General features: G+C 49.7%; 1 protein-coding gene and 1 long non-coding RNA gene across 2 annotated transcripts in view; one reads left to right on the top strand and one right to left on the bottom strand.

The window, feature by feature from the left end:
- The window catches only part of Rtn4ip1 (reticulon 4 interacting protein 1), a 47218-nt gene extending 30730 nt beyond the window's left edge, over nt 1-16488 (top strand). The window contains exons 7-9 of the mRNA XM_051164293.1: nt 488-671; nt 4602-4694; nt 16362-16488. Coding sequence (XP_051020250.1) covers nt 488-671; nt 4602-4694; nt 16362-16469 — 385 coding nt within the window. The 3' untranslated portion in view covers nt 16470-16488. The remainder of the gene's footprint in view (nt 1-487; nt 672-4601; nt 4695-16361) is intronic.
- LOC127205114 (uncharacterized) lies at nt 14714-16145 on the bottom strand. Its single transcript, XR_007832588.1, has 4 exons — nt 16108-16145; nt 15920-15948; nt 15787-15815; nt 14714-14758 (listed from the first exon to the last, which is right to left on the bottom strand). It is a non-coding gene; the product is annotated as an uncharacterized LOC127205114 (long non-coding RNA).
- Nucleotides 16489-21199: the final 4711 nt, after the last annotated feature.

Below are 21199 nucleotides of genomic sequence, written 5' to 3'. Positions count from 1 at the left end.
ACACCTTGTATACTTCTCTTTCAAGTAGTCATGTATACTGAAAAGTACATTGATGCCATTGAACGTTTTACAGTCTTCAAAGCTGATGTCAGGGTTCCTCAACCTAGACAGCCCCTGTTCTCCAGGACTTATGTTTAACCCTGGACACTTTGGTGTGAGAATCTGTTCTCTGCATATTAACCCAAATCACCCAGACTCAGAACCACTTGCTTAAGTCTTTCTTAAGGTTTAAAGTATTAGAATCCAATAGATTTTTTTATAATAAGAAATTAGTTGTATTTTACAATTGGAAAAAAGGTTATAAATGAAGTGAGGAGATATGCCTTCTACCCTCCATCCAAGCAGCCCGTCCACTGCGTGAGGATGCAGTGCCACATGGTTTGTGAGCTGTCACTGACTACACCCTATAGCCAACTGGCAGTGTGGTAAAGAGGGTCTGCACCTGGGTACAGCCTGGCAGCATGTTTATTTGATTCTTTCCCTCCAGGTTTGACTTTATCCTTGATAATGTTGGTGGCTCTACTGAAACCTGGGCTCTGAACTTTCTCAAGAAGTGGTCAGGAGCCACCTATGTGACTCTGGTGACACCTTTCCTCCTGAACATGGACCGACTGGGCATTGCTGATGGCATGTTGCAGACAGGAGTCACCGTGGGTACCAAAGCATTGAAGGTAGGAAGGCACATGTTGATTGGTGGGAGTGAGCAGGTGCCTACTGGGAACTGGTTTGCTGCCTGGCCACTTTCTCTTCTCTTGGAGCTGGCCTACCATAGTGGCTGCCAGCATGGGCTCTGGGCTCACATTCTGACCTCTGTTGGGTAGCTGTGTGACCCTGTGCACATCACCTACTGTTTCTACTGAGCTCAGTGTCTTTGCCCATAAGATGAGGTTGCTAATCTGTGCCCTTGACAGCACTGCTGTAAACACGAAATAAGACAGTCCACATGAGGAGTGTGGCCCAGGCCTGGGACGTAAAGGCTCTTGTTAATGCCAGCCTTGTGATCAGCTGTCATTGCTCCTCTTGATTCCATCGGATACATCTTCCACTGCCTGGGCCGGATGGTTTGCTTCCTCACCAGTCTTAAAACACACACAGTCTTTTGTATGTAAAGGCGGAGACTAGTCACTCAGGCAGTTTCCTGCTGTGCTCATGGCAGCATCAGGATACACCAGTGGTCCCCAGACTGAGGCCTTCACCTTTAGAGGTCTGCGGGGTTCAAACACCTTAAGGAAACTGTGCTTGTATTTTAGCAGCTCAGAAGGCTGCTGGCCTCTTGCCTTTGCCGGGATTGGATCACCCTGTCCTGGCCCCACCCTGCTTATCTCTGGGACCCTGTAAAGGCCAGCTACTGCTGACGTGATGAGAGTTTAGGGGACTTTAGTCAAGTTGACTGCACTGACAGGCCACAATTTCTAAGACTGTGCGATGCTCTAGTGCCCAAGCTGAGTGCAGGCCTTGAGAATTAGTGCACATATCGTCAATTACAGGACTGAGAGTAGGGCTTACGTGTCTGCTCCCTATTTAATGTATCACCTCTTGTCACCACAGCAGGGACAGAGGCAGATACAATTTCAGGTTATTAATTAGGGTAATTGTAGGGTATTGAATTAGAGGTGAGATGGGATACATGAAGAAGAAAATAAGATAAATGTGTTTGTTTGCTGGGTTGGTTTTTGGTTTTTCAAGACAGGGATTCACTGTGTAGCCATGGCTGTCCTGGAACTCACTCTGTAGACCAGGCTGGCTTCAAACTCACAAAGATCTGCCTTAAAAGGGTATGCCGCTGCCTCCAAAATGTTGTGTTCTTAATTAGACTAAATACTTCAGATCCAAAGGAGAGGTATTATTAGAAAGGCCCTCATGGTAAAAGCTTGCTTGGTGGACTGAGCCAGCGGTCACCCTGTAAGTGTCTGCAGCTTTCCTTCACCTTCCTAACCCCTTCCTGCCATTGTTTGCTTTTGTTTTAATGAGGTGCTCGGGGTTACCCTTGGCCTCGCGCATGTTGAGCAAGAATTGCCACTGAGTCACATCCTGCCCTGTGAGATGTTTTTTGTTGAGTTTTCTTTTCAGATGGGGTTTCACTGTGGAGGCCAGGCTTCCCTGACACTGTGGTCCTCCTGCTTCTGCCTCCCGCCTCCTGCCTCCCAAGTGCTTGAGTTACAGCCCTGTGCCACTGTGCTCAGCCTTAACCGCTGCTCTGAAAAGCGTATTATCTTCATTTTGTGCATATGTGTGCATTTCCTGCATGTGTGTGTGTGCGTGTGTGTGTGTGTCTATACTATGTGTGTGTACCCAGTGCCATTAGAGGCCAGAGAGTGCTGGATCCCTTGGAACTGGAGGGGAAGACACTCGTGAGCTGCCATGTGGGTGCTGGGACCCAAGCACAGGTCCTTTACAAGGACAGCAAGTGCTCTGAACCGCTGAGCCATCTCCAGCCCCTTGAAGTGCTTCTTTATGCTAGAAATTAACTCGGGCGCTTTCATGTTTAATAAATATGAAAATGATAAGATAAGAAGATACCAGATGCCAGATATTATGTTATAGTTTATTAAATGAGCATGGGGAGAGAAGAAAAGGGGGGAGGGGTACGAGAGAGAGAGAGAGAGAGAGAGAGAGAGAGAGAGAGAGAGAGAGAGAGAGAGAGAAAAGAAGAAGAAGATGATGAAGAAGAGGAGGAGAGAGTAAGAGGGAGGGGTGAGGTGGGCCTGTCCTTTTATATGACCCTGGGCAAGGCCATGCCTCCGTGGCAGGTAGGCAATGACATCACAGGTACGCAATGACATCACAGGTAGGCAGACTGAAGCAGAATCCTAACAGGCACCATTTTGGAAATTAAGACTTTGGTTTCTTAAATTCCAAGGGCCCCCCCTTGTTAAAGGTATGGAGCTGTGCTGAAACACAGTGCGTTGCCCTGCCGTGTGCAGGGTGTAGAGGGGCAGGAGGTGATCTCTGGCTTCCCACTGTCGCTGCTCCACTTCATGCAGACAGTGTCCTGAAGCAGCGTGAGGAAAGCATAAGCTAGCTGTCGGCAGAGAAAGGAGTGCTAACTGTTCTTTGTCCCAAAACCTGCATATCCCAGACTGTAAAAGGCAAGCGTAAGCTGTGTGTGAAACTGTACAGCCGTAAGGTTGTAAGTCAACCTCCAAAGCTGTGCTGTGAGAGTGCAGCGCCTCTGCTCTCCCCTCTCCTCTCCTCACTGGAAAGGTGATGGCTTGTCAGGCCCTTTTCACTGTCCTGACAGGGCATGGGCGAATCCTCACTGTCCTGCCCCCGACCCACTGTTCCTCTCTAGCCTATAGCAGCCTAGGAAGACCCACACAGACCTCTTAGCAGAACATGAAAATCTGCTGCTGCAAATCAAGTGGTTGTGAAGGACTTCAGATGCGGCAGTTGTGAGCATTTTAGTTTCCCTTTTAGTACCCTCAACAGTTACCAGAGTGTTTCCAGTGTGGTCCCGGAAGCCACAGCAGACTGTAGGAGAACCAGCTCCACAGGTCTTCAGTATTTGTCATTCCCTGGGTAGGCCCTATGCTGGGGATATCTCAGTGCATCAGAGTCTAGCCTCATAAACTGAGACGGCCCTGTACTGTTAGATCTCTCATGACCCACGTGTGCAGTTATATGTGTCATGACTCACAGTTTTGGAGGGTTTGCTCTAGAACACCTGTGATCAGATAGACTCCCTGGCCCTGCAGGTAGCACTGCAGAGCCTGCACTGAGGGCTTGTTAAGACTGAGCTCCGTGGGCCCCCTGCCCTCATTTTGCAGCTGTGTGTAGGAGAGGCAGCAGCGTCCCATTGAGTGTCCTTGTCCACCTCTGAGCAATCAGGTCACAGCGAGATGTCTCAGAGCTGGCCTCACCCCTGGCTTGATAGTAACCCACTGACCTCCAGCGTAAAGGCACCGCTATTTGGGTGCAGCCTGGGCCACACGAAAGAGCCTGTCTTAAAAGCAACAAAGAAGAACTGTTGTTGGTAGAGACAGATGCGGGGTGAATCCTCTAGGTGTGAGAGTTTTGTTCCTCTTTGTCTTGGGAAGTTCTCTTCCACAACGCTTGGGTGGCTTGGCATTCACAGTAACTACAAGGGTAGACCCAGCCACCAGACAAAAGCAACTTCATACTCTTTCTTTGAAACGTCTTTATTCCGGTCCGAGTCAGAAGCAGAAACATTAGGTTCAAGTCTTGTTTAAGAGTGTGTTTTGGTGACCCCTTGTCCCTAAAACAGTTTTAAATGTAGCAGGTCTTTTTCTCTTGGTGCCTCTGGGCTTCCTGCTAACGTTAGCGTGGATGCCTGGGGGTCTAGGCCCTCACTCCCATAGGTAAGCAGCTCAGCACATGGGACTGCTGAGACTGTCATTTAAGGAAAGCTTTCCTTTGCTGACCCTACGTGGATGAGTCTTGTTCATTTGCTTATCCCTTCAAGGCTGTGGAGAATTGGCATGCCGTCAGTCTCCACGTAAGGTCCTGGGCACGCTGTCACGTGTCAACTGAAATGGGAAATGACTCGTTTGTCTTGGTTCATGCAGGAAGTGTCTTTAGCTAGCAGCGGTTAGTCGATCTTCTTTGCTGTACACTCACCGTGACTGTTTTCTTCCTCTTAGCATCTCTGGCAAGGAGTCCATTACCGCTGGGCCTTCTTCATGGCCAGCGGTCCATGTCTAGATGAAGTTGCAGAACTAGTGGACGCGGGAAAGGTAGGTCCACTCAGAAACCCTTTCCTGGGTAACTGTGTGTTGTGGACGCCATGCCTCAGCCCTGGGGCCTCTGCAGGAGGAGGGGCTAGGGTGTGCGGAGGGCACTGTGCATCCATGGAGAAACTGCTTAGTGTGCACGCTAACTGACCATGTTAGGTCCGCCTGCTTGGTTTATAGATTAGGGGACGGCAGGGAGGGGCACTGGATGATATTCCTAAAGGTATGTGCTTAGCGAGTGGCAGAGCTGGCATCTGAGCTGGGTGACTAGGATTAGGTAATGGTCTTTAAAGATGGCGCCCTCAGTGAAAAGGGAAGAGGTGCTTGCAGTTTTTCAGTAAACCCGGGGAACTGCCTCCATCTGTGTCGAGGCTGCCCTGGTGGTGAGCCACTTCCCAGATAACAGGGAGAACCGTCATAGATCTAACCCTCCTAATACGCGGGTGAGGAGGAGTTCTTCAGCCTTCATTCCAAGGCTAGTATGTACTAAGCAGAGATTGGGCTCGGAAGAGTGCAGGCATGGGCGAGGGCTGAGGGGCCTCGGCACAGACAGCCGCTTGCTGCCTGGCCTGTGGGGACTTTATGAAAATGAATGTTCCTGGGAATTTTAGTTCTCTCTTTAGGGTACTACAAAGCTTTTGGGGGCTCCTGGAGGGTGAAAGGCTCCCCAGATTACCACCTTCAGTGGCTGTTTTTTTATTCTCTCATACAGTACGTCCTGACTACTGCTTTCCCTCACTCCACTCCTCCAGAACCCCTCCCCTCCCCCAGATCCTTAGATCTGGTCCCTGATAGCCTGGATTAGAAGGAACTCCTTTGGGTTTCAAGTTTGTGAATCCTTTCATGGGCTTCAGAGTCTTGGTGGATGCTGAGTAGACACAGGCTCACGTTTTATATTTATAGGGCTCCCCCGCGTCCCGTAGGAATGCTTCCTTTATTGCTACAAAGAAAGAGACCATCACTACGTGAGGGTTTGATGAGGTTGGAGCCATAATCACAGATGGGTCTGTCCTCCAGGGGTGCATGCATGACGGGTTTTGTCCGAACGCCTGTCACACAGCCCATATGCTCGTCACACTGTCGTGTATCCAAAACATTATGACTTTGTCTCTACTTGGAAATTGCTATTTACCCAACAGAGATGAGAGGTGATTTGTACATCTATACCAATTAAATTGGCAAATAACCAGTAGAATAGCTCAGAAGGGACACTAGAGAAAGAAAAATGCCTTTGAAGTGAGTCTGGAGGAGGCCCAGTGAGGACTGTCTGCTTCCTGCTCAGGCTGCTGGCCTTGGGAGCTGTTTCCCACAATGAAGAGCTCTGGGCCTGTGTAAGCTGACAGGTGACTCTGGGCACAGTGATGTCAGGTGTCTTGTCACTCCACGGCATTAATGCGAACGTGAAGGATCACTGCCTTTGTTTACCGGGGAACTGCAAGGACTGAAAACAGACCTTGAAAAGTGTGCCATTGGAAGAGACTTGCTCAGCTGGACAAGGACATCTGAATTCTGCAAAGCTCTGAGGAGCGCTTAATGAGTCTGGCTAGCAGCAGCCCAAGAGAGGGGCTACAGCTGCTGCTTGGTGTATAAGACAGAACAACTAAGCCAACTGCCCTAGGTTTGTAGATAAGTGTATTTGTAAGGCTCAAAATCCAAAAGTTGAGATTATTTCAAGTAACCACCTTTGACTCCACCCCTAAGTCACTAAGATTCTGCTTGTTAGACAAACCGGCCTTACTAGTTCCTGAAAATTCCGAAGGCGTTCTCTTCAAACAAGAAAAGACAGATGACTAGTGAATTGTTCCTCACCTTCCCTTTTGTTTTTAAACACCTTTCTTAAATTTCATATTAGTATATTAAAGTGTCCTTCACTCCTTGTTTTCTAAATAGCTGCACTGATGTTCCTTTGCACAGCTGGGCCAATGTTTGTTTGATCTTATAAATAACGCTTCGGTGGGTCAGCCAGCTGTGCTTTGAGTACTAACTGTGAGAGTGGCTGTTTCAAGTCTTGGAAATGCAGTCACTGAGCCCATAGTATTTTGATAAGTAGTAAGCTTTTGAAACTCCAGTCTGTGTTTGATGTTTGCAGATTCTCCAGGGTCCCTTTCCAAGGCGCCTTTCTCATCACTCCCCTGTTGTTGTCATCTCGTCATCTGGCTTGTTTCACTTCAGGAGTGACTTGTTCTGGAATGTGAAGAAAATCTGCTCCTTGTCACTTGAACTTTCCTGGTTAGAAATAGTGTCTGGGGCTGAGGAGGTGGCTTATTGGCAGAAGTGCTTGCAGCAAGGCAGCAGCAGCAGCCACCTAAGAGGCAGGCATGGTGGCACATGTCAGCAAGCTCAGCTCCCAGGGCTCGCTGGCCAGTCTAGTCAGCCAGCCTAACCCCAGGTTCATTGACAGACCCTGTTTCAAAATAAGGTTGAGCAACAGAGGAAAATACTTAATGTCAACCTCTGGCCTCCATGTGTGCACACGTGGTGCATGCATCCATAGACCACGTCCACCACACACAAGCATCTGATATTAAGTATTCCTAACGGAGTCCTGTCAGCCCTGTGTGCACCATAAGCATGGAGAAACCACACATCCACAATGACACAATAGTAAGCAGTCAGTCATAACAGCATTATTTTCGTACTATGACTGTGCTTTCAGGCAGGATGGCATTTTGCAAATATTCCTGGCATTTGCATGTGTGTAGTATGTTTGTGTGCTCATATGTGTGCAGGTGCAAATGCAGCTGTGTGTGTGTGCGCAAAGTGGCAGAGAACAAAATTGAGGGTCTTCCTCTCCACCTCATTTTTTGAGGGAGGGTCTCTCACTGAACCTTGAGCTAGCCTGGCTGGCCAGAGCGCTCCAGGGGTCGGCCTTCTCTGCCTCTGTTTACTTCCCTTCTGCCTAGAGCTGGGGCTGTAGTCGCTTGTTAGCATACTCAGCTTTTTCCATGGCTCTTGGTTCTGAACTCAGGTTCCTGGGATCCTGCCTACTTGTATCTACTGAGCCATCATCTCCCTAGCCCCAGGTTTTACTGAGCCATCTCCCTAGCCCCAGGTTTTACATTCGCGATGAATTTTTAAGTTTCTTTTATTTTTATGGGTATGAGTATTTGCCTGCATGTATGCCTTGTGTGCCTGATGCCTATGCAGGCCAGAAGAGGGCATCAAATCCCCTGGAATTGGAGCTACAGACAGTTGTGAGCTGCTGCCCTGTTGGGAATAGAACCTGGGTCCTCTGGAAGAGCAGCCAGTGCTCCTAACAGATGAGCCATCTCTCCGGCACCCACCCCTACCTCCCTGCAAAACCCAACCCAACCCAACCCAAAAACTCTGTAGATGATGTGGAGCCCAAAACATTGTTCGCTATTCAGCCATTACTACAAGTCTGTTGAGCGGTAGTGGTGGCTCACTCCCACCTCAATGCCAGGTAGGGGAATTGCCATGAGTTCAAAACCAGCCTGGGCTATAATGTGAGACCTTGTCTTCTTAAAAAAAAAAAAAAAAAGAAAGGAGGAGGAGGAGGAGGAGGAGGAAAGAAAGCAAAGGAAATAAAAGAGAAGAGTTGAAGATTTTCTAACCCTAACAGAAGAGAAAAATAAGAGAAAAAAGTTTCCTCATGCTTTTCCTAGGCATGTGTTAACTTGCCTGTAACAATAGAAACTGATCATATAGGGAACAGAGGAGCCCTGTGCTTGAGGCTGGACAGCAGAGAACAGTCTGTCCTGCTGGTGTTTCCTCCTCCTGCAGCTACTCCCACGCCCAGGGGCCCAGTGTGGGAGGCACTCTCCTGAGCTAGTCTCCGAGGAGCATTGGTTAGTAGAACACTGAGTGTAGTGGACTGCTTTGAAAGCCTGCAGCCCATTGGCATTTTCTCCCAAGCCCAGTAAGCATTTGCCGTTACACTATTTAGCAAGCTGGTTTTAGCTGGGATCAAGAAAGCTATGGCAAAAAGTAAGCCATGTTTATACCGTTGGCTAGCATAGGTTAGGAGACCTCCACCAACACACACACACACACACACACACACACACACACACACACACACCCCACCCCCCACACCTCTCTATTGCCTCCAGCTCCTGGAAAGAATGCTGTAAAATATTTATGTGCATTGGCTTATGTATGCACACATTAGCTTCTGGTTGGGACAAACCACCACAAATAGCATGGCTTAATGTAACACACATGGACCGTTTTACAATCTTGAAAGTCAGTGGTCTCAAGTGGCCTGAGCCCTGCCTAATTCTTAAGGATCCTGAGGTTCTTTGTGGACCCAAGGTCATCTGCTTTGGGCGCCTGTAATCTTTTCCCATCTGCAAAGCCCTTGCCACTTGTTGCCACAGACATAGGGAATCGGGGTGTGAGTGTTTGGGTGGTGCCAGTACCCTGCCTGATCCAACGCACGAGAATCTTGGAATGATGGTTGCTCTTGATGACTGGAGACCAAGTATGGAAGGAAGCTGCTTTATTTCTTTATATATATCTGCTAGCCTTGAGCTCCTAGGCACAAGTGATCCTCTCATTCAGCCCCCTGAGTAACTGGGATAAAAGGCATGTGCCACCCACCTGGCTTCCATTGATTGATTGAGACAAGGTCTCACTGTGTCCCCTGACTGCCCTAGAGCCTCCTTTGTAGGCCATGCAAGTTCATAGAGATGAAAAGCCTGTACCACTCCCATTCCCTTATAGCCTTTTTGCATATCCTTATTTGCACACATATATACGTCACACAACTTTTTGTTTCGTTTTTGAGATAGGGTCCTGCCTGTCCTGGAACTCACTCACTATGTAGGTCTTTTCAGAATTCTAGTTGACCATTCAAGCTTGTTGAGCAGTGATGTAGTCTTCCAGAACTTTTTCCTTTATTTTTACTGCCTTCAGAAGAGCACCTGTGTAACCTGAGTTCAGTCTACAACCTCCACTGAGGACGCCCTAGTGCTCTTTCTCATGTTTGCTGCGAATAGTTACCTCCATCCGCACTGTCCTCTAGAGCTTTCTGTCGTGGTAGAAATGTCTATCTCTTTGGTCAGTAGGCAGCCACTTCGACCCACGACTGCTTATTGTCAGAAATGTGTCTGGAGCTGGGCACAGTGGCACACTCTGGTAATCTCAGCATTCAGGGAGGCAGAGGCAGGTGGATCTTTGTGAGTTCGGGCCAGCCTGGTCTACAAAGCAAGTCCAGGACAGCCAAGGCTACACAGAAATCCTGTCTCGAAAACAAACAAGCAAGCAAAGAAAGAAAGAAACATGGCTAGTGCAGCTGGAAGGCTGGCATCTCGTTTTGGTTACTTGCTGGTCACATGTGTCTAGAGTTAGGCATACAGCTTTAGAAGAGAATGCGGTGATTCTGAGCTTCATGATTTCCCAGCCCCCTCGTGGATGGCCAGACTACATCAGCGGTAGACCAGGATCCAAGCTTCAAGTGCCATGCTGCAGCTGGATTCTTCTCCATGGGAAGAGTGTGCCGGTTCAGGTTGGATCCTGAGAACCACTAGAAGGGGGCCGGCTTGCCTGATGCAGCTTAGCCTCAGATCTTCTGAATTCCTTTTACTCCTCCTGTTCCCTCCCTCCCTCCCTCCCTCCCTCCCTCCCTCCCTCCCTTCTCTCCCTCCCTTCCTCTCTCCCTCCCTCTCTCCCTCCCTCTCTTCTTTCCTCCCTCCCTCCCTCTCTTGTAGTGTTGGCTGTCCTGGACTTGATTTGTAGATCAGGCTGGCCTCAAACTCACAGACATCCACCTGCCTCTGCCTCCCTAAGTGCTGTGATTACAGGTGTGTGCCACTGAGCCTGGCTGATTTTTTTTTTTTTAAACAAAGTTCCAGGTCTTGCTGTGTAGCCCAGGCTGGCCTTGAATTCATGGTGTTTCCACATCTAGCCCCTAGCTCTGGGGTCACATGTGTTACTGTCATTGCTTTTCTGCTCTCCCCCCCCCCCAGCCCCCCACCCCATTTTCTAAGCTGTTGAAATTGTTTCCATGAGAATGGTACCGAGTTCCTCCACTCCCCTGGCTGGGAGGGGTGCTTCCTGGATGCTCTCAGGATGGTACATGAACTCTCTGAGCATAGTTTCACCCACCATCCCCATCCTGCCTCACACCCATCTTCCAGCCTTACTGTCACAGAAATGCCCAAGAAACAGCAAACTAGAACAGGACTCCTCTCTTCCTACTTCCTTATCCCTGGGAATTCAGAACCACTTTCCTCCCTGACACTGACACTGACACTGGTAGTCCCAGGAAGTCCTGGGCTAACAGAAGCCGGCTGTGACCATCCCAGAGATAGCTCTGGGACTGTGGCCCTGGGGCCAGGAGTTCTTGCATCTTCCTTACAGCTGCCATCTCTTGGCCCATCCTCAGGTACCTCACCTTCTGAAATCTGTAGCTTCCGTGCCTGGGGGATGCACCTGCTGAGGATGAAGCTGGGGAGCTTGGGGAAAAGTGGACACGCTGACTCCTAAACCATCTCCATCCCATTTGACAGTATAGTCAGGGACCCCAGGGCTTCACCCTGCCTGTGCTTCTGAGAGCTCTGCATGGACCGCTCGGCCTCTTGTGTTTTAGCTTCCTGCTCTGTTCATCAGGTTAGCTCAGGCCCTCACCTGCTTTAGCTCTTTCCTGTCCCTCCGAGGCTTGCCCAGTGACTGGTAAGCAGCAATATTGCTTGTTGTAAGGGCACTCTTAGGGAGGAAGAAGCTCCTGTGTCCCCATGTCACAGAAGGGATGCCAGGCAGCAGGTGCTAGATCCTAGGTCCTGTTTGAGGAAAGGAAAGTGCTCTCAGGAGACCCCACACTGGGCTCCCACACTGAACAAGAGCTGCTATGGGTGTCTCCCGGTTGCGGTTGCCCGTGAGCCCCGGGTGTCTATGTGGTGTGGAGTGTGGCTTTGGGCCTGCCTGCCTTATAACAGAGTTCCCTTTGCCAAGTGGACTGTAGCAGTGTCATCATATAAAAGTCCCCACTTCGCCGTGAGCAGCCTCTCTTTCCCTCGCTGGATGTTAACTCTGATCCCTTTGTCTTTAGCAAACAGGCATTCTAGGTCCCGCGTGAGGCTGTTTGTAGACACTGTCTCATCATCCAGTTAATCTCCCTGGATGGTCACATACTCAGCCAACAGTGGCCTTTGCCTGACTGTAATTTGAAAGCCTCTTTTTTTCTTCTTCTTCTTCTCCATTGTCACTTACAGGAATTGCTAAATGACTCATTATGCCACAGTCAGCCCGGTTGGGCTCTTTGTCACAAAGGGCCTGCCCAGTCAGATTAAAGTGTGCAGTCACTGCAAGTGGCCCAGTCAGCAGGTCAGCTCCTGTGGCTCTGGCAGAGCGCTGAAGTGAGCATGGCCTGGTGGCTCGGGCCCTGGGTTCCTGAGTGGAGTCTGCTTTGTGTACCTGGACTAGGCTCTGCTGTGCAGGAAAGCAGCTTAGTGCGCTTTGTAGGACAAAGGACTACGGCGGGTGGTGTCTGATATGTGAGAGTAAAAACATGAAGGCACAGAGATTCCCTCCAAAGAGTGCACATGCCTTTCTGGAACTTGCTGAGAACGTGTTCTGTTCCCCACACCCAGAGCTTGATTCCGTTGTCCCGTGAGGCATTGAGAATGGTTTCAGTATGGGTGCAGGTCACACACTTAGCAACTACGTGGCCTTCGGTAAACAGCATCCCTGGAATTCTAAGGAGACTGCTGGATTTAGGTTCCATGTAGAACTCAACAGCCCAAGAGCCTTTCTTTCTTAGCAGGGAAGCAGCTCGGGTCAGCTCTTCGTGTTTTTCTGAAGCACTGTGGAGGGCTCTGAGGTCCCTCAGTGTGCTGGGGATTATCAATTTGTGACCCTCCATAGGCACTGGACCACATCTGTCACCGTGGGGGGTTGGATGCAGAGTTTGGAGACCAGATCTTCAGCTGACGTGTGGAAGGCAGGTCACGACTGAGGTTGTGGTAACTCATCGTTTCCCAGGCTGCCTTTCCCTTCCTTCCTGGGGTGAGGTGAGAAGTAGTGGATGATAGTGACAGGCCATGTACAGTGGTGAGAGCAGTGGCAACGGCATCCGTCCATCCATCCATCCAGTCACAGCTTCCCTCAGGACATTAGCTCAGCTCTGTGCCTCAGATTTTTATAAGATGGGAGTGACACCTGCTGCAAAGGTATATAACTTGGGGGGTGTCTTCCCACAGTGAAGACACTTCCTGCTCTTATTGTGACTCGGGGCTTGCTGTCATCTGTGGGTGCAGAAGGATCTTCAACGCTTGGGAGGAGGAGCGTGTGGTGTCTGAGCTCTGAAAGTCCCACCACAGGAAATGGCAACAGATGCATGTGGACTTCACCTCGTTTTGTCAAAAGAAAAGGGTAATCTAGGCAGCTGATCCTTGTCAGTGGAGTGGACAGTGACTGTTGCTGCTCGCCATCTGGAAGGAAGAGCAGGCAGACTTCTCATGGAGAGAGGGTGTTGCTGGGACCTGCCTCCAGGAGGTCTCTGACAGTCCTGATGCACTGTAAAGATAGCCACAGTGCCCAGACCCCACCGTGCTGGCTGTCCACTGCCAGCACCGTGCTGCTGTCGAGTGCAGTGCCTGCAGCCCAGAGAGCCACTAGGACGCCTGCTGCCTACCTTACTGCTTTTCAATTCAGTGATGTAATTAGATGCCCATCACATGTTTAAGACTAGAAAACAACAATCACAGTATGAGAGGAGCACAGAGATAAATGCAGCAAGGGCCTTGGGGTGCCCTTGGCAACTTCCTGTACAGCAGGAAACACGTCAGAGACTTGTACTTGGCTATAGTAAGTACAGGTTTGTGGAGGGCTCAGTGGTTCTTAGAGCAGCTCAGAGGAAGAATGCATTGAGGGACAGAAAGGGTCTATGAGGCCAGGACTGCAGGATTGCAGATGATAGGCTAACAGACAGAAGGCAACTGGGAGGGTCGGTAGATGGCTTAGTGTAATAATAGCATTTGCCAAGCAAGCCCGATGCCAACTTTGCCAAGACCCAGGGTAGAAGGAATAGACTATTTAATGTTATGTGCACTGGTGTTTTCTCTGCATTCATGTCTGTGTGCAGGTGTTGGATCCCTGGAACTGTAGTTAGAGACAGTTGTGAGCTGCCACATGGGTGCTGAGAATTGAACCCTGGTCCTCTGAAATAGCTGCCAGTGTTCTTAACTGCTGAGCCGTCTCTCCAGCCCCAATGGTAGAAGAGATAAGAGAAAACCAACTCCCAATAGTTGTCTTTCTGACTTCTATATGCACAAGACAGCACAAGTTTATCAACACCCACACCACTCACTCACGTTCACACCAGACTCATACAACCACCCTCACACCATGGACCCACATCAGACACACACACCACAATTATCACACTACATACAGACACCAACCGCACACGCATGCGCACACACACGCACACACACGCACACACAAAACCACATATACATACCACTTACACACAGCCACACACATCACACAACACACCCATACCATCTATACACAACCACACAAATCATACCACATACACAAATAGCCACACACATCACACCACACACACAAACACACCAGACACACACTAATAAATAAAGACATTATTTTCAAAGAGTGAAAATGCCGATCAGCCTGAGGCGCAGGGCTAGGATGTAGGGCTTTGGGGGATCTTGCAGGGTTCGGAGTAGGAGTGACAGCAGTACAGGATGGGGTGAGGTGAGTGAAGGTGAAACGGAGGCTAAAGTTGGGAGAGATGAGATGGAGTGAGTAGGAGAGGAAGCTGGGACCTCTGACATGACACACAGAGAGGGACCTCTGACATGACACATAGAGAGTGACCTCTGACATGATATGTGGAGAGGGACCTCTGACACGACACACGGAGAGGGACCTCTGACACGACACACGGAGAGGGACCTCTGACGTGACACACGGAGAGGGGCCTCTGACGTGACACACGGAGAGGGGCCTCTGACGTGACACACGGAGAGGGACCTCTGACGTGACACACGGAGAGGGACCTCTGACGTGACACTCGGAGAGGGACCTCTGACGTGACACACGGAGAGGGACCTCTGACATCATAACACACGGAGAGGGACCTCTGACATGACACACGGAGAGGGACCTCTGACACGACACACGGAGAGGGACCTCTGACGTGACACACGGAGAGGGACCTCTGATGTGACACACGGAGAGGGACCTCTGACATCATGACACACGGAGAGGGACCTCTGACATCATGACACACGGAGAGGGACCTCTGATGTGAAACTCGGAGAGGGACCTCTGACATCATAACACATGGAGAGGGACCTCTGACATGACACACGGAGAGGGACCTCTGACGTGACACACGGAGAGGGACCTCTGACGTGACACACGGAGAGGGACCTCTGACGTGACGCACGGAGAGGGACCTCTGACGTGACGCACGGAGAGGGACCTCTGACATCAGAACACACGGAGAGGGACCTCTGACGTGACACACGGAGAGGGACCTCTGACATGCACACAAAGAGGGACCTCTGACGTGACACACGGAGAGGGACTTCTGACGTGACACACGGAGAGGGACCTCTGACGTGACACACGGAGAGGGACCTCTGACGTGACACATGGAGAGGGACCTCTGACATCATAACACATGGAGAGGGACCTCTGACATGACACACGGAGAGGGACCTCTGACGTGACACACGGAGAGGGACCTCTGACATCATGACACACGGAGAGGGACCTCTGACATGACACACAGAGAGGGACCTCTGACGTGACACACGGAGAGGGACCTCTGACGTGACACACGGAGAGGGACCTCTGACGTGACATGGAGAGGGACCTCTGACGTGACACACGGAGAGGGACCTCTGACATGACACACGGAGAGGGACCTCTGACGTGACGCACGGAGAGAGACCTCTGACGTGACGCACGGAGAGGGACCTCTGACGTGACGCACGGAGAGGGACCTCTGACATGCATACAAAGAGGGACCTCTGACATGACACACGGAGAGGGACTTCTGACGTGACACACGGAGAGGGACTTCTGACGTGACACACGGAGAGGGACATCTGACGTGACACACGGAGAGGGACCTCTGACGTGACACACGGAGAGGGACCTCTGACATCATAACACATGGAGAGGGACCTCTGACATGACACACAGAGAGGGACCTCTGACGTGACACACGGAGAGGGACTTCTGACGTGACACACGGAGAGGGACATCTGACGTGACACATGGAAAGGGACCTCTGACATCATAACACACGGAGAGGGACCTCTGACATGACACACGGAGAGGGACCTCTGACGTGACACATGGAGAGGGACCTCTGACATGACACACGGAGAGGGACCTCTGACGTGACACATGGAGAGGGACCTCTGACATCATAACACACGGAGAGGGACCTCTGACGTGACACATGGAGAGGGACCTCTGACATCATAACACACGGAGAGGGACCTCTGACGTGACACACGGAGAGGGATCTCTGACATCATGACACATGGAGAGGGACCTCTGACGTAACACACGGAATGGGACCTCTGACACGATACACGGAGAGGGACCTCTGACATGACACACGCAGAGCCCCTGAGACAGGCCCAAGGGATGTCTGCAGACGCTGCCTGCCTGGGAAGGGTAGCATTTCTTATCGACTTGTTGGTCTCTTCTTGTGTTTTGTAGATCCGGCCAGTTATTGAACGGACCTTCCCTTTCTCTGAAGTCCCAGAAGCCTTCCTGAAGGTGGAAAGAGGCCATGCCCGAGGGAAGACTGTGGTTAATGTCATTTAAATAAACATGTGCACCAGCCCTGCTCCGTGTCTATGACCCAGGTGTCCAGCCCTCACCAGATAGTTTCCCAAGTTAGATGTTACGTTTCATGATCTGTTTACAAACCTAAATATGGACTGGGCAGACGGCTCAGCAGATAGAGGTGCCAGCAGTGCAAGCACAGCTGCCTGAGTTCAGTTTCTGGAGCCCCATAAAGAGAGGAGGAACTGGGCTCAGAAAACTGTTCTCTGACCCACCCCCACCCCACCCCACCCCACCCCGCCGTGCACACACCTCTACAGTGACAGAAGAAAATCTAGAGCACATTGAAATTTTTATTTCGTGTGTAAGTGTGTGTGGGCACACGTGCCAGGGTGACTTGTGGAGACCACAGAGAGCCTTCAGTACTCAGTCCCTCCCTTGTTCCCTGTAGGTCCCAAGTGTACACCTTGGGTCGTTGGATTTGGCGGCAGGTGCCTTACCCACAGAGCCATCTCACTGGCCCAATAAAGAACATTTAAAAAATATGTACTTAAAAAACACTTTTAAAATTCATTATTTAAGTTAACATACAGAATAATTTCTTCATGGAATTCTATGTGTGTGTGTGTGTCATTAAAATTTTTCTCTAAATATTTGCCAATGCTTGATACAAAACCATCAGCTCCTGCATTTGCCTGTAGTCAGTGAGAGGTACATAGTGTTTTGTTTATTTTACGTCATGTGCATGGGTGTTTTGCCTATGTGTATGTGCACCACACAGCATGCCGCGTCCCCAGAACTAGAATTAACAGGTGATTGTGAGCTGCCATGTGGATGCTGGGAATTGAACCTGGGTCGTCTTAGAAGAGCAGCAAGTGCTCTTAACCACTGAGCCATCTCTCCAGCCTCTGCAGTGTTTTTGTTTGCTTTCTTAAGCTGCTTTCTGACCTAGCTTTGCAGATTTCTGTGGCCTTTTTGTAGCTCAGACCCCACCATTTTACCCTAGTGTCTAAGGTTCTAAAACATGTACTGTACAGAGGGATGAAGAACTTACCACAGTTCCTTCTGAAATTTCCTCAGTGGTTATTTTCCTGACTGGCTGCTGTAATTTGGGTTAGAAACAACTCCCAAAGACCTATGCGTGCAACATACACATATGATATAATGGGAGGTGGTAGACCCTTTAAGAGGTGGGACTTAGTGGGAGGAAGTGGGGAAGTGCCATTGGAGGAGACAGCAGGACCCAGTTCTTTCCTGCTTCCTCCTGATCACCTGTAGATAAGCCTGTGGAGTGATTTCATGATTGATAATTGATGTGGATTGGTCCAGCCCACTGGGAGGTGCCATCCCTGGGTAGGTGGTCCTGGAATGTATAAGAAACCAAACGAGTAAGCCAAGAGGAGCAAGCCAGTCAGCACTCCTCTGTGACCTCTGCTTTGGTTCCTGCCTCCGGGATCCTTCCTGCCTTGAGCTCCCGCCCTGACTTCCCTCCAAATGGCCTGTAACCTGTGAGGCGAAATGTGGAGGGAATGTGACCTTGCCTTAGACTGGGCCCAAGGTGACAGCAGTCTTGGGTGGCTAGACCCCACTGAGATAAATATCTGTGGTAGACTGAGAGGGGCCATTTGGGCCTGGAATTAAGGACGACAAGGGTCAGGGGACTCTGGCAGGGCTATTGTATTGCAAACCGACCATTGATGGGAGGAGGGAGCAGGAGGGGGCTGGGGGGGGGGAGAGAGCGAGAGAGAGAGAGAGAGAGAGAGAGAGAGAGAGAGAGAGAGAGAGAGAGAGAGAGAGAGAGAGACAAAGAGAGAAGAGAAAGAGGGGGGAGAGAGGCAGGGGGGGAGGGAGAGAGAGAGACCAGTGGTTGGGGGTGAGGGGATTGGAGAAGAGCCAGCCTTGGAGCATGGGCCATGGGCAGTGCAGTTTCTTTCAGGTAGAGGAGCTGCTAGATTCCCTTAGAATTACCCCAAGGGACTGGTCAAGGGATTCACCCAGGGGAACTGATACCCTGGAAGGTTTCATTCTTGTCCTCCTTAATCTCCTTTCCCTGCTGTTCAGGGTAGTTGTCGGGTTGTAAGGGAGGCACCTTTGTTTAATAAATTCATAAGAAAGTTTAATTGTTAAGGAACCAGAGCCAACAGCAAAATAAATCCTTTCCTCCCCAGGTTCGTCTCTGGCCACTGTTTTATCACAGCAATAGAAACCTAAGACAGAAATTGGGACCAGGAGTGTTTTTTTGTTGTTGTTGTTGTTTCTTTTGTTTTGTGAGTCCTGATCATATTGTTTGGTGAGTACTATGGACCTTTGAGCACTTAAGGCTTAGTGAGCTGTTCTGTGGGAGTGTGGGAGACAGGAATGCTTAAAGAAAACCACGTCATGGAGGCCTGGCCCACAGAGCTCAGAGGGTTCTGGTCTGCTGGGGTTGAAGAACCAGCTGTGATGGGGAGACTGCAGCTACTGAGGTGAAGCCTTTGCTTTAATTGATGCTGGCCAGCTGAGGCTGAGAAGTCAGTGGTAACAAGGAAAAGACCAACGGCATCACGGGAAATCCTTCTGGGCCTGTTTCCTCAGGTTAGCACACAGAAGCTATGGCCCAGGGTGGCTGCCAAACTTGTCAATGTGTCGAAGTCACAAAGGTGGTGTTTGAAGGCATGAATGGGGTCATGGAGGGCAGCTGAGGCTCGGCACTGTGTGACAGTGCTGGAGGGTCAGGAGAAGCCACTGGTGAGGGTGCTGCCTCAGTTGTAGTGGAGACCTCCGAATATTGGAGATAGCCAATACCATGGGATGGACTACCGAGGCCAGTGGCAGCTGCAGAGCAGAGCCAGCTCTCAGCTGAGACAGATTGTGTGTGCTACGGACGGGGAAGTGGAGAACTGAAGGTGCCCAGGAGATCATGAGTGGAGCCCAGACATCAAGTACTCAACTTTTTATTCAGTTGAATTCTGGTTTTGCTCTGAATTGATTGTGACCATTCCCTGATTCTTGCCTTTTGAAATAAAAAAAAGTATGCCACTAATTTTTTTATTTTTATTTAACAGGAGCCCACAGTTCAGAGACTTGGACCTTTAAAAAGACATTGTTTGGGTTTGGTTTGGTTTTTAAGAGAACTTAGACTTTTAAAGAGTTGAATTTTTTAAAGGCTGGGACTTCTAAAGTTACATTTTGTTTTATATTGTGATATTAATATTGACATGACATCTTGGGGACAAATGATAAAAGAGAGGTGATAGTTGACTAGTGACATGTTTGTGTGTTAAGTTGAAAAGAGGTCAGTTGTGCTGTCTCACTTTCTGTCAACTTGACACAAACTAGAGTTTGCTAAGAAGAGAGAACTTCAGTTGAGATAATGTCCCATCAGACACTTGGACAATGATGGAGCAAGCCTGTGGGGCATTTCCTTGACAGCATTGATGTGACAGCCCACAGTGGGTGGCTTTCCCTGGGGCCCTGGAGTGTTCAAGAAAGCAAAGTGAGCAAGCCAGTAAGCAGCATCCCTCCACGGGGTCTGCTTCGCTTCTACCTCCAGGTTCCTGCCTTGACGTCCCTCCTTGATGGGCTGCCATCGGTGAGGTGTTCTCTTGGTGTCTAACAGCAATCCGAAGCTAACTAAGACAACCACCATGATGTGCTGCCACCTCAGGGTAGTCTCAGAAGCAGCTGAACCAACCTCAGATGAACCCACCAGCTGCGAGCCAAAGTCAACCTTGCTTCCTCAGACAGCGGCTCAGGTTTGTCGCAGTGTGGGGGAGCTGACTGACCCTGACTTTGATTTGCCACTAACTGTCCATAGCACAAACTTAAATTTGCAATTGTTTAGGCTTATACATTATATTTTAAAAATGCCTTTTAATACTGAAAGCTTTCTTTTTCTTTTGAGGCTTCCCTGTGGCACAAGCTGGCCTGTAACTCCATATATAGCTGAGGATGACCTTGAACTCCTGACCTTCCAGCCTCCAATGCTAAAGTACTGGGATCATAAGCGTAGGCCATCACACCTGGCTGACGTTTTTTGAAAGCCCTTATGTTTCTCATGTAGGCTGGGCTTATTTCAGCAACTGAGTCGTGCTTCTCTGAGGACTTTTCATGGACACTGCCACTTATCACTATTTTCTTGTCACCAACAAGCCTGTCACTCATGAGTCTCATTTGTTCAAGGTGCTTACTGTTGTTTCATACTCATCTTTGTTACTGCGCCTTAGATACTCACCTCCAGACTTTCATGCAGATAGACTTGTTTGGAGAAATTCTCTATTCCCTTTATTCCTATGAGACATCCGCTTAGTATTATGTTGGTTGTGAGGCTTCCTCTGAAGCCAACCTAGAATTTTTCTCAGCATAAATTTATTTATTTTACATGCATGAGTGTTTTGCCTGCATGTATATAAGTGCATCATATGTAAGTGCCTGCAGAGGCCAGACAAGGGCATTGGATTTTGTGGGTGCTGGAAACTGAACCTGGGTCCTCTGCAAGAGCATCAAGTACTCTTAACTGCTGAGCCATCTCTCCAGTCCCTGTACAAAAAGCAGGGCATGGTGGCACATGCCTTTAATCTCAGCACTTGGGAGCCAGAGGCAGGCAGATCTCTGTGACTTTGAGGCCTGTCTATGTAGTGAGTTCCAGGACAGCCAGGGCTACATAGACAGCCTATCTTAAAAGTTAACTGCCAATGCCACTTGACTTCTGTCTTTCTAGAACGCCTCATCTCTTGTCCCTGAGAGCTCCCAGGTGGTAATGCATTAAATCCATGAGTGAGTGCATAGGG

The sequence above is a fragment of the Acomys russatus genome, chromosome 21 (assembly GCF_903995435.1).
Source record: "Acomys russatus chromosome 21, mAcoRus1.1, whole genome shotgun sequence".
Classification (NCBI taxonomy): Eukaryota; Metazoa; Chordata; class Mammalia; order Rodentia; family Muridae; genus Acomys; species Acomys russatus.
The sequence above is the reverse complement of the archived record's forward strand: the minus strand, read 5'-3'. Positions and strand labels throughout refer to the sequence as shown.